This window comes from Artemia sp. Qi Xiang Cuo, chromosome 8 (assembly GCF_049724085.1).
Source record: "Artemia sp. Qi Xiang Cuo chromosome 8, ASM4972408v1, whole genome shotgun sequence".
NCBI lineage: Eukaryota > Metazoa > Arthropoda > Branchiopoda > Anostraca > Artemiidae > Artemia > Artemia sp. Qi Xiang Cuo.
The window spans coordinates 39,149,903-39,166,888 of NC_142801.1; the positions used below are offsets into that span (position 1 = coordinate 39,149,903).

The 16,986-nt window shown below is 35.7% G+C and overlaps 1 protein-coding gene across 1 annotated transcript in view; it reads left to right on the top strand.

The window, feature by feature from the left end:
• The window catches only part of LOC148949386 (uncharacterized), a 63,383-nt gene that overhangs the window by 2,156 nt on the left and 44,241 nt on the right, over window positions 1-16,986 (top strand). Inside the window, exons 2-3 of the mRNA XM_089093405.1 lie at window positions 5,253-5,442; window positions 9,266-9,558. Of these exons, the coding sequence (XP_088949531.1) occupies window positions 5,253-5,442; window positions 9,266-9,558 (483 nt within the window). The remainder of the gene's footprint in view (window positions 1-5,252; window positions 5,443-9,265; window positions 9,559-16,986) is intronic.

Here is a 16,986-nt window from a genome sequence, read left to right on the forward strand (position 1 = left end):
CTAGGCTACTTATTAGGATCCAAGCACTAGACAAAAAATAAATAATGCAGAAAATATCAAATTTGAACTGCGTATAAATGTCATGAATGACCCATTGGGTAGGGCCATACGAAATCATACAGTCAAGACAGCGTATGAACTTAAAATTTTGAGGGAAAATATGTTTGGCTTTATCTACATTGATTATACATGCGGTCATTTTTCTTTTCAATTTTATGGGTTGTCGTGAATATTCCCAAAATATGACAAAGCTCAAAACAGAAGCTTGTATCTCGGAGATGTTTTGATCCTGTTTTCGCTTACTTATTTCTATATCCACGGTTAACTATCCCTAGACGAGTTACTGGGAAATCTGCAACGCTAATTGACAATATATTCGTGGACGGAAATCTACTTGATTGTTCGTTGGCTAATGTTTTAATTACGAGGGATCAGACCACTTTTTCTCATGAGTAAATTAAAGAATTCCTGTGGAATGATAACTAAGAATTATCGTTTAAAAAAAAAATTCTTCCGTGATTTAAGAGAAGATATTTCTAAAAAATTTGAAATAGAAATGGGCGATGTAGATTTTTCTCCAGTATTTGAAGAAGATGACCCATCGGCTGCGTATGATATTTTTATTGGAACACTTACAAAATATTAAACAAGACTTGTCTTCTTAGAAGACCTAAAAGGGCTAGGTCAAAATTCCCTAGAAAACTATGGATTACTCAGGCTATTCTAAATTCTATAAACCGAAAAAATGAACTTTGTAAGGCATATTTAGTTGAACCATTTACAATTAACTTTCAGCAATTTAAAACCTATAGGAATATCTTTAATGGATTGAAACGAAAAGCTGAAAAAACATATTTGCAAAATGAATTTATGAAGCATAAATGTGACATGAAAAAAACCTGGAAAACAGAAAATCACTCCTGGGTCAAAAGGGTAAAATAGAGGTTATCACTACACTACATACTGAAAGGGGAAATTTGATCACCCTGAATGATGTAGCAAACTATTTATGTAAATATTTTGTAGTGAGGGTGTAAAAATGTATGAAGATTCTCAGCAAAAAATAAACAGGGTTTCAAGACAGTTCAATCTAAATCTCTGGTATACACTCAAATGACTTTTAATTTTTGTGATATAAATGAAATGGGAAAAATTATCAATGGTGTGCATTCGAATTCAAGTGGTATTAATGGATTTCCCAGTAGATTGCCTAATCGGTTTAGTCAGTTTTAACACCTATTCTATGTCATTTGATTAAAAAATCAGTGGAAAAGGGGATTTTCCCGGAAGCTTTTAAGGTCGCTAAGATAATACCATTACACAAAGGTGGTAAGAGAGATGACCCTTCAAATAAAAGACTTATTTATATTTTCCCTTTTTTTCTAAAATAAATGGAAATGTAATTGGATCTAGGCTAAATGATTACATTGAAAAAATGAAATTCTTGTAAACACTCAGTTTGATTTCAGGAAAAGACTATCAACCGAAATAGCTACAATCAAACTTGTGGATTGGGTAAATGATGCCTGCGAATTGGGTTTGATTCCAGCTGCCTTATTCCTATATTTAAAGAAAGCCTTTCACACAATTGACCATAAAAAATTATTACTTGAGCTGGATAAAATCGGTGTGAGTGGAAAGAGCATCTTGTGGTTTAAATCTTACTTGAGTGGCCAGAAGCACATCGTGGTGAATGTGTCTTCAATTTCTGTAGATAATGGGATAACATGCGGAGCAAGGCTCTATACTAGATCTTTTCTTATGTTTAATTTTATTGACCGAATTAAGTATTATTTGTCAGTAGTTGGTTTAATCCTTTTTTCAGATGATACTCTTTTACTTTTGGCTGCGCCATCAGTTAATCTGCTTTTTGGTAAAATGAGAAAGGCATTGGTCGAGTTTATTGAGTGGGCAGATTTTAGTCTTTTGATATTAAATTATACCAAAATTAATTACATTTTATTTTCTCGGACAACTAGTATTGAAACTAATTCAGTACTAATTGTAAATGGTCATCAAATAAAAAGAGTAAGGGTAACAAAATATTTGGGTTTTTTGATTAATGAATCATGGAAAACCCACTCTATTATAGCTTCAAAATTGTTAAGATCTCTGGGTGTGCTTCACCGAGTTAAAAACTTAGTTTCAAAGAAAACTATTAGATTACTTAATTTTTTATTCTTTACCCGTATATTTCCTATTGTTGCTCTATGTGAGCAAGTAATGTTGTGTCTTGTTATAAAAAAATTCAAAATAAAGCTGTTAAACTTTTGTCACCTAAAATATTCATTACTCAAAATATTAACGAATGTTACATACAGAATCAAATTGTTGATATTTCAAAAACTAGAGATTATCACGTTGGTATTTTTACGTACGCATAAACTTCTTAACAATTTACTTTCTTCTTTCGAAAATATATTTTTCCTTAAATGGGTTCCCCATAGTCATGATATACAGGGAACATCGAATCTAGTACATCAATTTAGAAAAACGACTGGAGCTTCCTTTGTAAAAAGATATCTTGTTCCCTGCGTATGGGATATGAACCGGTTACAATTCGAAATGCAAGTCATCTGGTAACCTTCAAGGCCACAGCCAAAGGATTTTTCCTTGCAGAAGAATTGAATTTATGTATGTGTTTTATTTCATGTAAGTAGGATGGTTTTTGTATATGTGTGGATTTAGTGTTAGTACCAAGTAGAATGATATGAAATATTATTTTTTAGAAATATCTAGAATAAAAGACTCCCACCTGCTCCCAAAAGGCCTTTAAGGGGTTTCTTAGCAGGTGCAGCAAAAATGTTCTGCATTTTTTATTTGTGAAATAAAGTTATCTATCTGTCCAAAAAAATGGGCTTAACGAATGCCTGAACTTTTGGTATAAGACTGCCATAACCCAGGTCAAAAATAGTTAGGATATTATAGTTAACTTTAATTTCTTTTGGACGAAAAACGCTTGGAAAGTTTCCAAGTAAAAAAAAAGTGCTATTGACATTAAGATTTTTTACTTCGTCAGTTAGCTGATATTCAAGAGTTTAGTCCTCTATCTGTGCTTTTTTAACCATCTCCAATCGTATGATTGACTCGGTTTTTTTTTTTTTTTTTTTTTTTTTTTGCCAAATAAGGTGAAATCCGGTGAGAACACACATTCAAGATAGTTCAGAATAATGAAAGTAAAATTGTCAAAACAGCACCTACGCCCTATAATGGGGACTTAACTCAGAATTGAAATCGGTGACGCAATTTTACCTAAAGTCAGTGTCGTAACTTACAGAAAATACATGATAATCATTATTCAGGGTAAAATGTAACGACAAGATTCCATAAAAATGATCTGGCGAGTCGTTTGTTTGTGTAAATGAGAGTTTAATACTTAAGGTATATGTTCCCTCTGAAACTAGTTATTTTGCGATAAGTCTGCAGCTGTAACTTGTCCGAAAGGACAAGATACTCCTAAAATTGGATTCATTAGTCTCAGGCCTATCCATTCACCGAGTCAGAATTATGATATTACTTAGAATTTCTCCCAGAGAAGGATCTAAACCGGCTTAAAAAATAGGAAAATTGTCTTTTTTGACAATTTGGAAAAACCTTCGACTTATTTTTAATTTGAATGTTTCGTTCGTACAGTAAATCGTTAGGAGAGCAGAAAAATAGTATACCAATTCTTTCAAAGGGAACATGAACCTCAATGTTCGACTTTTCTAGATCATGACGCCTTGTAGACTGGGAGGGGGAGGTAGAATATGATAATCATCAGAAAATTTTCATATTTCCCATGACTCAAGTGCAAACCTCTTTCTTATACCTTGTAACAAAATGACAAAAAAAGACGAGACAAAAAATGACGAGATAGACGGAAGATAGTTATGACCTTAGATCAACTGTTGGGATTCTTCAGACATGTATAATCCCGATTTTTCCTATAAAATTAAAAAACAAAATCGATTGGCGAGTTTTTGCTGGTTGATTGACTGGCCCGCAAAATTTTGCGGGTTTTTTGGGCTCTCTCAATTTTTGCCGAGTTACGTTGATTGTAAGATCCAAATGTTAAAAGAAAAACCATTTTTTTTGGACTTGCCCGTTTTTTTCATCTTTTTGACAAATCTCCCTTTGGAATCTTTTCAACTGTTATTATCGGGAAAGTGGTTACCCAAAAAAGAATCTTACTATGTGCTTATAAATATAAAAAACACTGAGAGTTTTTCAGAATAATCGGAATATATAAACAGCACTGATAAAATGATTTGACGTGGACTAACTCAGTGTTCAATAGACTAAACATCCAAAAAATGAAATATTTTTACAATTTTCGAACAAATTTAATAGTTTTGGCATCAGTGTTCAATCTTTTGCCCTTTCGTGCAATAAATATAGCCCCACCGGAAAGATCTTTGCGTGGGTTCATGTCACTGTGGACCCATGTTATGACCGGATTTTTGTTTCTTCTCGGCTTCCATATAAATTTGTTGAACCGTTTGTTTGAAACCCGTTTCATAAATCGTCTGGCTAACGCAACCACTGAATATTTGTCAAATGCAATCGTCACGTGTACATATACATATTGTCACGTGTACATATTACTTTTTTATGAAAGTTTGTTAAAAGGCCCTAATGCTAAATTTCAGGTCGAATCAAATAAGGCAATTTGTTTCCTATCATTATTTATTTATATTGTTTTTATCTCTACCTATTTATTTCCGCAGGTTGAAAGTGCCCGATATGCTGCTAGGCCTTTACCAAATTTAATCACTGGGTTTTATGCATCCGTTTATATTATTGGTCAAGGATCCCACGAGTTGCTCTGGTGGAATAACGCCCTAAGACTGTGGATGTGGAGTAACGAACAAAATTTTTTATCGAGCAACTCTTTCCTAACGGTTTCTCTTTCAAAAAAACCTTAAAAGAAGTTCGAAGTTTTGTTTGGAAAGTTTTTTTTTTTTCAAAAGTCAGTGAAATGTTTTTGCTTGTTATATACAATCTATAACGAACCACCTAGCTGTTTATTAGATATTTTTGTTGACTTAATTCAGAATATTTTCTGATTTTATTTTTGTTTTATGTATTCATGCTGTACTGAAGTAGAAACCTAAAGTTAGCGTTTGCTTCTTATGAAATATCCTAAATTTTCAACATACGAGGTTTGTATGATATGAATATGGTCCTGAACTTTGATTTTGAACGGACGAATGTAACAAATGATTTGATTTTCAAAACATTTTAAAGGCTGTATTGTAACTTTCTTTCAGGCTTCTTTGGGAGGGGCTGTTTTCGTTCCTACAAGGAAGTATTACAACATTTCTGAGCGGCCTTTATCCTACAGTTTTTTCGGCTTTCCATACTTTACGGACGAAGAAGGATGTCCCCCTCCTCCGAATAAAGACGAGTGCACGCTGTCTAATCTAGGAGTCGAATCTTTGTCTTTTGAATATTTTCCATGTAAGTTATTTCTTTATTTGAGCTTTTCTTCTATGAAAAACTAGGAAAAAGCGGTGTGTTCATTAGGTTCAGTAGTTCTAATTCCAATTTGTCCTGGGTACTGACTTAATGGTAATTTATGGGACGTTAAAAACCGCCATTTAGACTGATGAGTTTCTTTTCATAAGCTTCAAATAGTGCATTTATTTCAATGCAAAAAGTGTTAAACATTAACGCATACTAGATGGATGCTTATTCTTTTGCTATCTAATTAAACAGAATACGTTTATAGTTTTGTTTTAAGCTTGTCGCAAACCAAATGTAGTTATGCCTTTCCCCACCTTGTCACCGTCAGGATAGGAAAGAAATGGTTTTTCTCTTTGAAAAAATGTGCTTAGCAATTGACTGTTTCACATTTGCACATGCCTGCAGCACCTGAAGTAAATGGCTTATATCCACCTCTAAAGGTGTAAGAACGGTGGTACGTTATCTTAATTTTATTTTTGCATATTTATGGGTTACTACAAAAGTCGCAAAAACTCATTGATCCAACTCATGATAAGTCATCTACTAATTTCACTTTTAAAGCAGGCTTATATCTATGATTAAGGAAATAACCAAATCCGGGGGGGGGGGGTACCCAAATAATTTTTTTTAGGGGGCGGGGTTTACACAAAAAAAACTTAAAAAACCGCATAAAAAATTTGTTTATGTCCATTTTTGTTACGTCTTTACGAGTCAGAAAAACATTTCGGGGGTTCAAACCCCCCTAAACCCTCCCCCACCCCTGGGTACGGCCTTGGAAATAAAACCTAAATTCTGAAGAGAAAAAAAAACACTCGAAAGTAGCACTGGGTGCAAGGAAAGGCAAGGAGGTTAAAGCAGGGTTTTGAAATTGTTTCATAGCAACTCGCCGTTGACATTTAATTTTTGTGGGCACTACTGTCTTTTGAAGCTTTTCTCTGAGTGGAAATAGAGTGCATGTCGTGCTAGTGGATGATTCGAGAACATTGTGGTAAATTGTATTTAAATCTTCTCGGGGTTTTGTATTTCAGATGGCACCTTGCCCGTCTCACATATTCTCACAAGTACTTCAAGTATTGTGCTTAAAGATTATCTATTTTTAAACTTCATAATTTTTTTTTTTTTTTTTTTTTACATAGAAGAAGAAAGGGTTTATTAATCAAAAATAAACATAACAAAACCTTAAGAAAAGCTAAAAAATTTTTAAATGAAGAAAGACCCTTTCGAAGTCTGAACTCGCACCTTTTCTGCCCTTTAACTTATGTTAATCAGCTTAAACCTATACGACCAACCTAGTCCTAAACTTTGATTTTTAAAGTTCCTATATTTTGTTGTTTTGCATTTCAATCGAACTCAAAATCTTATTTTTTAGTACGTTTATATTATCTATTAGTTCTCGTTCCTTTATCAAGGAATAACTTGGAATGGGATGTTTTTAAGATGGGAGGAAGTTTGACACACCTGTTTTAAGAGCAACTTATATAAATAGAAAAATGAGGAACATTACCATTTAAAACTCGATGAAAACAAAGCTCTTCGTAGGCCTGCCCCTCCCCCCCCCCCCCCCTCTTTAGGAAATTTTCTGGTGGCGCTCATGATGCCCACCTTTACCTCTCACTTTTATCCCGGTGGAAATGGGAATAAATTCTTTTATATTAAATAGAAACAGATTTCCTGCAATAAAAGGGGTGCTATCACCTATTTCGTCTACTGAGAGTAGTTTAGCCGAAAATAACTGTCTTGTCGAAACTGAGTTACAAACTCTTATGTTGCGTAAAAAAAAACGCTCTTTCGAATGCTCTAATTGACATTGCTGTAAGACGTCAGATACAAATGCCAAAATTTTCAAACTCGTTTTTCTCGTAATTTTGGAAAAAAAGATTCGGCAAAACCGCTTTCAGCAGTTGCCTTCTTACTCCTAAGAAATTCTGTGACGGTGCTCATGATGCCTCCCCGTACTTCTCTACTTTTTGTGCCGGTAAGCATATGGATGTAATTTTGTATGCTGTATTCAAACATTTTTTCTGTGATAAAAAAGAGAGAGAGAGGACCTCGAACAACCCATATTCAGGCTTAGTTCAAATAAAGTTTAGATTAAAAATTAATTTCTGACCCCCCCCCCCTTAAACTCTCCTATATAATTTATCTGAGGATGACTGGAAATTTAAAAAATTTGGGCACAAAAAGTGCACTTTTCAAGGTACCATGCACATTTCCTATACCATCAATGAGGGCCCCTTCTTGGTAATAGCTGATTTGCAATTATTTAAACGAAGCTTTAAAATAAACTTCAATTTTAACTGTTTGTTTTGTATAGATTACATGACTCGATGGAACGAATTTATCATTCCGTGGCATTACTGCCGCTGAAGCTCTGAAGCTCTGGGTACAGTTTTTCAATAATTTGTAGTCAATTGGCTATCTCAGAATTTTCAAAGTCTTTATCATTCAGTTTTGCACCACAAAATGGCGGAAAACGACCCTTTGCTGCTTAAAAAGATGCTACTAACAAAGTGGCACAATTCTCTTTTTTTTTGCTAGTTAAAAAGGGTACTGGAGCTTTTAATTTCCGTTCGGATGAGTGAGCATTTTCTCGATTTTCTAAGACCTTCGTTTCGATACGATCACCGCTGGAAAAAAAAACTTATCCGTGATTTTTCTCTCTGAAAAAATACAAAATTCGATTTTTTTTTCGATAGATGCTTGAAAACTCCTTAATGGGGTTCTCTGATATGCTGAATTTGATGGTATAATTTTCAGCGAGGTCACTTCCTTTTTTTTTTTTTTTGCCGCTTTTTGAAAATAGGCGAATTTTCCCAGGCTTATAACTTTTGATGGGTAACTTTAAACTTAACAAATTTTATTTATTAAGAACTATGGTAAAAAGACGAATCTTCTGATATGTATACTGTTACCAAAATGCGGTTTTTTAGTTTCGACTACTATTACTCCGTGTTAATCCTACATGCAGTTCGTAACCACGAACTGTTTGATAAAAATTCAGATCTAGTCCATGGTTGCGATGCTAAACGCAGCCAAGTAAAGGAGCAACTCTTGCCATAGCAACCAAAATTCAAAACGCGTTATGCCGAAATCTGAATGGTAAAAGTTTATTGCTAAAACAAATTTATGGGAATTTCGAGAAATACCCTGAAAGCCAACTAAGTTCGTTTCAGATTGAAATGAAAACTAAACTATTGGAATCATCATAGCTGGAGACCCCCATGTAGGAGAAGACCACCATCTTGAGCAACAAGGAAAATCTCTTTTTCGTGTGAGAAGCAGTGATGTGTCTCTTTTTTTTCGTTGCCGCTAGTGGGGCACTGAAACATCACAGACAGGTATTTAAGGGCTAACTCAAAAGTCAATTTCTGTACCTTGCGCTTTTTTTTAGAAATTTAGCCAAAAATATAGTTTAACTGGGTAGAACCTCGTTAAGGCTATCCGAGGATTTTGGATTAGCTGTTGTATTTGAAATAACGTATAGACAGTTATGGCTGTCGGCATGCATTGATCTTTAAATTAACATTTAAATCTGATTCCTCACACAAGGTGCCACTGGGCATTGAAATAAACTAAATATCCCTGTTAGTAATGTGCCATTATGGATGAGCCTTTTAATAGAATATATTTTTTTTATAATATTAAATTTAAGTATTTACAGGCATCCTAAACTCAGGACCGTTACAAATTATTAAAATCTGAGCCTCTTTTTTTCTCGCATTGGTTTTATTTTAGTCAAGGTCAAGTACTCGGCAACTAAAAATAATTTATCAAGTAATACGGCATTGAGTATAGTAACGGATGTGTCTTTTTTCAGGGTCCAAAGTTGAAGCCAAAATGCTCACCGAAGCAGTAGAGATGCAAATAAGAAAAGAGAAGGCGGAACAATACCTTAAGGAGAAACAAGCGATTGAGGATACGTTATATACATCAAGCGGTCCATGCACTATGTCAGAAGAGGAGAGACGAGAGAATGAAGAAAAATTGGAAATGTTGTCCGTTGAAATATCTAAAACTAGCATGATGACTACTGTAGAAATCTTGAATTCCAGTGACTTTAATTTAAACTGGAATTCTGTTGCAGAGGCACTGGAATTTAGGAAGAAAAGAGTAAGACCCATTCCTCACACTCAAACTATGACTATCATTTGTTTTGGCCTGTCATCTATGACTAAAAGTTGCTTTTTTTTTAAAAAAAGTTGACCTATTAGTTGGTTAAACCCTCCCACAAAATAAAATGTTGAAACGCGTTGTGTCATTTCAGGAGCGAGCTAAGTGCAGAAATGAAGATTTTAAACATTCTAGATCGCTACCTAGCTAATATAAGGGATCACTATGACACTAATTACTTCAAGAAAGTTTGAGTAGAGTAAAGGCTTAATATCTTGTGGCTAGCACTCCACAGCGCCATTTAGCTATTATCTGAGTATATCGCTACTTAAAAAATGCCTTTTCTTTGAAATATTGCATATTTTAATGACATTGTGGCACCTCAAGATATATACTGAGAACTTTGTTTTTCCTCTCCTTCGTAACTGACACGAGAAGAACTAATTGTCTACTATTAGAATACATATAAAATATTTTTTAATTCTTATAAGGGCAAGAGGGTGGACTATTATTTCTTTTTACCCATCTAATACTGAAATATCCAAGGTCAGTTTGGCTATTAAAGATGTTTCTAATACGAACTGTTCTTATTTAGCTTCCTAGATATACCCAGTGATAACTTTTCTTTTCCTGTCAAGTTTTACGTTAAAAAAAAATTAATAAAGAAAATAAATGGTATCATCCTGGAGTTTACAGAAAGATATGGGGGTCCCATCCCCAGTGTAGAAGATTTTCTAAGATTTCATTACGGGTTCACAGTTTATCTTAATGCAGCTGACCTGCTACCACCCGTTTTTTTTCTGGGGGGGGGGGGGCTGTCCAATATTTTCTAACTGTGCGTGTTAAAAATTGTTTAATACAAGGAACATGTTTCGATTTTGGACTGTCGGTATGTTATCAAAGTCAAATATAACCATTTCCCAAAATAACCCCAAATTTGACTACCCTATATGCACTTAATTATACTTGATTCAGGACACAAGCTTGGTAGCTCTCCTTCACGCTAAGAGGTGGCAAATAGTACTTTGCTTATAGTCCTAGGTCATGCGGTAGATGATTTCAAGCTATGGGGGATTCCGTCGACACCCATGATGCTGAAAGCCTACATTCGGCTACATGTCTTCTTAATTAATACAGGATTTGATTATTTTAATTCAGGATTTGGTCTGAGGTCGCTATGGTATTATTTTATTTCTTTTTCATCCATTGATGGCTTTGCACCGAAGTACATTTGAAGTATGTGGTGGCTTTTGACGGGCAGGTCCGAACAAAGAGAGACGTTAGTGGTGCATTATCATGTAAGAGTTCAAATTTATGGCTATTTCGTTGTCCTGTTGATCATGGAGATTCTGTCCGAGAATGTGCCTCATGCAAATATAGTCGGATTATTTTTCTTTTTTTTTTGAAGTTACCCTACGCCCTAATTTAGGAATAGGATTCCATCCTCTGAGAGGGTGTTGTGCCATTCAATATTTTTCAGAGAATGGTGAAAGATTTGCTTTTCTCCTGAAAAGGAAATCATTCTCCTTTTCAGAGAATGGTGATGCCTGGGAGCTCTGTCGTTGTTCTTTTAAAAAAGAAACCTACAGAACCCCTACTCTGGGTATCTTCAGCTCCATTTAATCAATTATTTTGTTTATTTGAAAACCCGTCTTTGAAAATATAAAAAGGACAGTATAAATGAGAAAAAGAAGATAAAAAAATCTTTACATTAACAAAACAGCGAAAATAGTATGTCAATGTAGCCTAATATGAAAGAAGAAAAAAATTTCGACAACTCAATTATAAATAGAAAAGAAAGCTATATCACGGATGACTGTTTCGTTTTCATGTTTTTTCTCAAAGTTTTGTGGTTGCGATTTCTGGGTCTTTTGTATTTATTAATCAGTCTTGAGTTGGTTGTCCACAGTGATATCGGATCAAATATCGGGTGAAAAGAAAGAAAGTAGAATGGCTTTTTGACTTTTTCAGTTAAACGGGCGTTTGATGGCCCTCTCTTAATTTGTGCAAGATCGTAATCTATCTTTCACCATCCTACTCAGCTCCCAGCTTTCACAACTTGCTAAGATTGGGCAAGAAGAGCACCGTAAGGTACCCCAAAAGAATGCTGGTTTTGTCTACTGAGAGCTTTTATCCATATCAATTCTCGATTCTCTTTGTCCATAACTTCTTTCCCTTTTGCAATCCATTTTTTTTTTCACTTCCATAATATGCTAAGGGATAGTTTCCTTACATCCTTGCTACCTCCGTCCTCTGTCAAATAGGGACTGTCTTGTTTCAGCTGTCGCCGGGTAGGATAGTAATCTATCTTTCCCCGTCCTACTCAGCTCCCAGCTTTGACAAATTGCTAAGATTGGGCAAGAAGAGCACCATCCCCATCATGCTTCTATAATCAAATCACCCAAAATCACCATACTATCATAGTCATTTATTAACAAATATAAACAAATATCACCCCAAATCTTATCAATTTGAAGACCAAATCAAGGAAAAAGTTGGGTAAAACCTTTTAGGTTATCAAGGTCATCATAGACCCTAGCTGATTTCTCCAAATTCTTCAAAGTGTCTCCGTTCTCGTTCAACATTACTTTCTTCCATGCTAAGTAGTAGTTTGCGGTACCTTTTGTTCTCCATCCAAATGTCGCCATTATTTCTTCAATTCCAGCTCCTCCTGCGGAGAGCGTTGTTGCTCCGCCAGCTCTTAAGACTGTGCGGTGTCTCTCCAGCTGATAGCCCAATCTCCGTTAACGTAATCTTCAGGGACCTATAAATGATCGCATAATCGATGGGATTATTTATGAAGGCATCGCCTCTGATTGTCCTAAACAGGAATCCGTATGAGAGCGATAAGTCACATTCCGTTGCAAAACTAAGGTAGTCTTGCAAAGCTTGAACCGGGCAACATTTTTCATCATGCGTCCGGAAAAGAGGAAAGGTATTAGAATTACTCTGCCTTAGGGTTTTTTCCAAACATATGGTTAAACAACAGACCCTCTTTATCCGGGAAGAAAAGGATCTCTTTACTTTTAGTTAGAGCTAAATCTGAGGCTCTATCTCCTCCAAAGAATTGTATAATAAAGAATTTTACGCTCTATTGCGTAAACATTCTAAGGCACCTGAATAATTACCCTTTGTTTTGAGCAGCACGGAGTTAGACCACAAATGTATTGTCAGCCTTACCAGTTTCCAAATTTGAAAAGGTATCGCTTGTTCTGGAGTAACTGCATGTTGAGCCTGTTGTGCCCTGATAGCCGCTAAGAGAGTCCTCACTCCGCAAGATTTGGCTGGATTCCCCTAGCTTGGTTCCTCTGACCAGGTTTTGGTGCGGCCCATAACATTGAAAATTGGAGTGATTTGTCCAATAAGGAAATCGACTGTCCCTGCTGCCAGGGTCCTTTAACATCCACAATCTGATTGACGGGTCGCTAAATTTGGGCACTCAAAACGATGTAAAATAGTTCTTCCCTTTTCTTCTTTCGATATCAAAAAGAAAACAATATTTCTAGGTAAACAGTTTGAAAGCGTTTCATCAAGACCCCTCAAAAAGTGCTCTAGATCCTCCTGCAGTCTTGATTGCTGTTTCACACAGGGGGAAGTCCGGAGCAGATCAACCAACTCTTTTTGCCTGATTTCCCATCTTATAAGGTTATGAATCTGCAATCAAAATCGAAGCACTTTAGACTTTGAACAATTATTATTGGTTTCCATCCTGGTTTTCCATCTTATGTTGGGTATGAATCTGCAATCAAAATCGAAGCACTTTAGACTTTGAACAATTATTATTTATCAAAATCATCATTTTTCAACAAATACAAATGCATAATAGACTTGCATGTACTCTAATATTTTAAAATTCGACTCTTACTGCTACTAGATCACTTATCAGACCTTTATTATCTTTGAGATATCCCTTCTTCGAAGGAAAACGCAGAACCTTCTTATCTCCCTTTTTCCCTAAGGGCAAGAAATCTGTGGCATATGTTTTTATGATGGGCCACCATGGTGCTTCTTTTTTAAAAGGGAGCACAATTGTGACTTTCACCTGCATGCTTAACAAATGATGTAGAACATGTGGGATCATACAAAATGGGGGGGAAACATAATAATTTTCCAATGGAGACAATTTATGGGTAAAGAAATGTATTCCAACTGCGCCAGATTGCAGATACGGTGAATAGAAAGGCAATGGAATCCCTTGAAGATCTTGCTGAACATTTGATTGCAATGCCATTAAATCAAATGTGTGCCCCCTCCCTTCACCAAAAGCTTTTTGCACTTTTGACCATGCCCAGCCACTAAGCATACAGTGTTGTTTCTCAATCGATCTTGAAGGCGCATCTGCCAGATTGAAACTCGAGGGTACATAAATCATATTCAACCAAATATTCAATTTTACAACTGATAGGAACAGTTCCTTCATTATGTTGTTAAGATCCCCCGGACAAGGTCCAGCTATCGACAACCGCTTTGTTATCCACCTTAGCTATCACCCTGGAATCTCTGGCCAGTTCTGAAACAACCAGGATGGCGTTTAAGACAGCTTTTACCTCTTTTACATGTATAGGTGAACTTAAATCAGAAGGTGCAAAGTAATCAGAAAACTTTATTCTCGGGTACCTAAACGAGCATGACCATTTGTAGTTGCTCGCATCCGTAAAAATCACCAACTCTTTGTGGGTTGTACTCCAAGGGAAAACTCTTGGTGAAGCTTTTAAACATCCCCAAAATCTTATCTCTTCAATCACATTTTCTGGTATTTTTCCTCCTGGCATATTTTTTCTTTCCCAGCCTCCCAAACACGAGGAACTTGATTATATAAAAAGACGTGCACGAGGGAAGGCAGGGGTGAAGCTTACTACCTTTCCTATAAACCTCTGCAAGTCTTCAACCTTTAAATAAGGTTTACCAAGTAGTTCAATCCTGAAAGTTTCAATTTTTTCCACCTTATCCTCTGGTATTATAGAAGAGCCGCTTTTAAAGGCAATAAACATGCCCAAATGTTTCACTTTTGAGGATGAATGTAATTTTGATTTATTCGATATAAAAAAATCTAATTTTCCCGCCAGCGATATTACGAATTTAAGGTGTCGTTCTCCCACAGAGTGAGAATCGGGGCCAGGTGGGATGTAATGGAACGTGTCATCATAAAACTTCCATCCCCATCCCCCCGCTCTCCTGTAAATAAGGGTTGGTATTTCTAAAATTCGCGCATAAACATATGGAGATAACCTAGAGCCAAAAGTCAACACAGTCCAAACAAAATACCAGTCTTCTTCGTCGTCTACGTGTTCGCCCGGGTATTTAAACCCAAGGTACGTTCTGCTGGTTGGCCTGACAAAAAACGTGGTCATAAGCACTATGTTCATCTACTGAAAAACCTTCACGATCCACATTTAAATATGGTTGAATATCCAACAATGTGTCTAACGAAAATGGGAGATCTTTTATTCACAAATTCAAAAACGTTTCATCGTGACTTAGCCTAGGTTTCTCTGGTTTTATAGTAAGTCCCATTACCAGTTTTGGAGGGTCAAAATATCCTACCTTTCCCCATAGCAGCACCGATCCATTACGAATCCGTGTTATAACAGTTTTTTAACAAAATCCCGAAACAGGTCCACTGATTTTGAATTAGGAAATTCTGCTGGAACAGATACAACTGAATCATAAAAATTCCCTCTAGACACCCTTATACGGAACAAAGTAAGCTTCTAAGTCAACCCCATTAGTAATCCAACCTAAAATATCTTCTGAATGTGTGAACCCTATCACTTGTGATACTTCTTTTCAATGCAATATGTGATTCACTAAATTTCCGGCGATAAAACGTCGAGTGTCTAGGACTACATACTCCTTTCTTTGATCCCAATGATCAAAACTCATAAAATGGCTTGCATGAGGGTGGACAGGGGTTTCAACCGGACTCCCTTGTGCATCTGTCCATGTCTCTGGTCCACAACCTGGAATCTAAAAATATTTACCTTTTAGACGTTTTACATATAAGCAAAACTGCTATAGATTTAATCTTTCTTAAAGGTCTTTTTATTCCTCTGCAGTGGTTCCAACTAAATTTTTGGGTCAATTCGTACCTAGCTATTCTTAAAACCTAATACTTTCCTCGTCGTATTCACATTGTTATTTAAACTTTTATCAATATTCCCCTGAGGAAGCCTAAGATGACATTAACTTGGTATGTTCCTCTTTTTTTTTTGGTCAAATGCGGCTGAATGTGAAGTCATTTACATGATTTTTTTTAAGATATGCTTTAAGGCATAGTCAGCCGAAGGGTGCCCGTGCTGTCCATGACTCACCCAAATATTGCTCTTTTTTTCAGCTCCCTTAGAATAAGAAATGTGGACGGAAAGAAAAGTCTAGTGTATATTTTTTTTTTTCTTATAGCCTAATTTCAAGTGCGTGTTTAGTTATTTTATCTATTTTGTTTTTATTATCTTATTGTTTTCCGTCACAATATCTTTAACATTATTTTTTTTATCATTTCCCAGAATTTTAATAGCATCAATGCGATAGGATCATAAAAGATTTATCAACCCCTCCCTTCTTAGCAATGGAGAGAGGCTATTAACCCATTTCACAAGATTCTCACAGTTGAACTTAGATAACCTTTGTCTTCGAGGAAATATGACTTAGGGGAATTGACCGATTGTATCTGGACAGTCACTTGGGTAATTTTTCACAATTTTATGCATAACAAGTTTTCTTGTTGACAACGGCCTTCTGTCAACGTTTTACACCCCTGGTCCTCCACGAAACCAATGACTAAATTTATCCGCACAAGAAAAAACCCTCATCTTTTTTTTTTCTTTACGATCTGGAAATGAAATATGCCTGAGCGACGATTTTTGCACCTCCCTAAATCAATCGTTAATATTCTTCTAGATTTCTCCTCGAAACCTCTCATTTATCTTCAAATGAGCAATAATCTTTTTTATGGAAGCAGTCACTTGTGCATCCACATTCTATTTTGTCATCCTAAAATCTGTGACTTGAAAACAATCCTGGGGGAGGGCTTCCTTTCCATTAATTATTTTTGTTTTCATAAAGAAATTAAACACAATTTTTAGCGCCTGGGAAAGTAAAATCTTGATTTTTTAATAGACCCGAATCTGACCTTCTTTCAGGAAATAACCTTTCAGGTTTTTGATAGTCACCTGTCATGTTGATATGTTGATTTTTAGCTTCTTTTGACATTGCGTAACTTAGGCATATCAAAATATTAGTTATCTCAATACCCCCTCATAATTTTTACAAGTGCCTTTTACTTGCCCAAGGTATCAGAATGCAAAAAAAAAAAATATCATTAACGTTCCCTTTTAAATGGGAGCAAACGCCCTTATTTGGATATCACCAAGGAAAGTGTTTTTCCAATGTAGCTAGCCATGTCGACATTATATATACATACATATATAC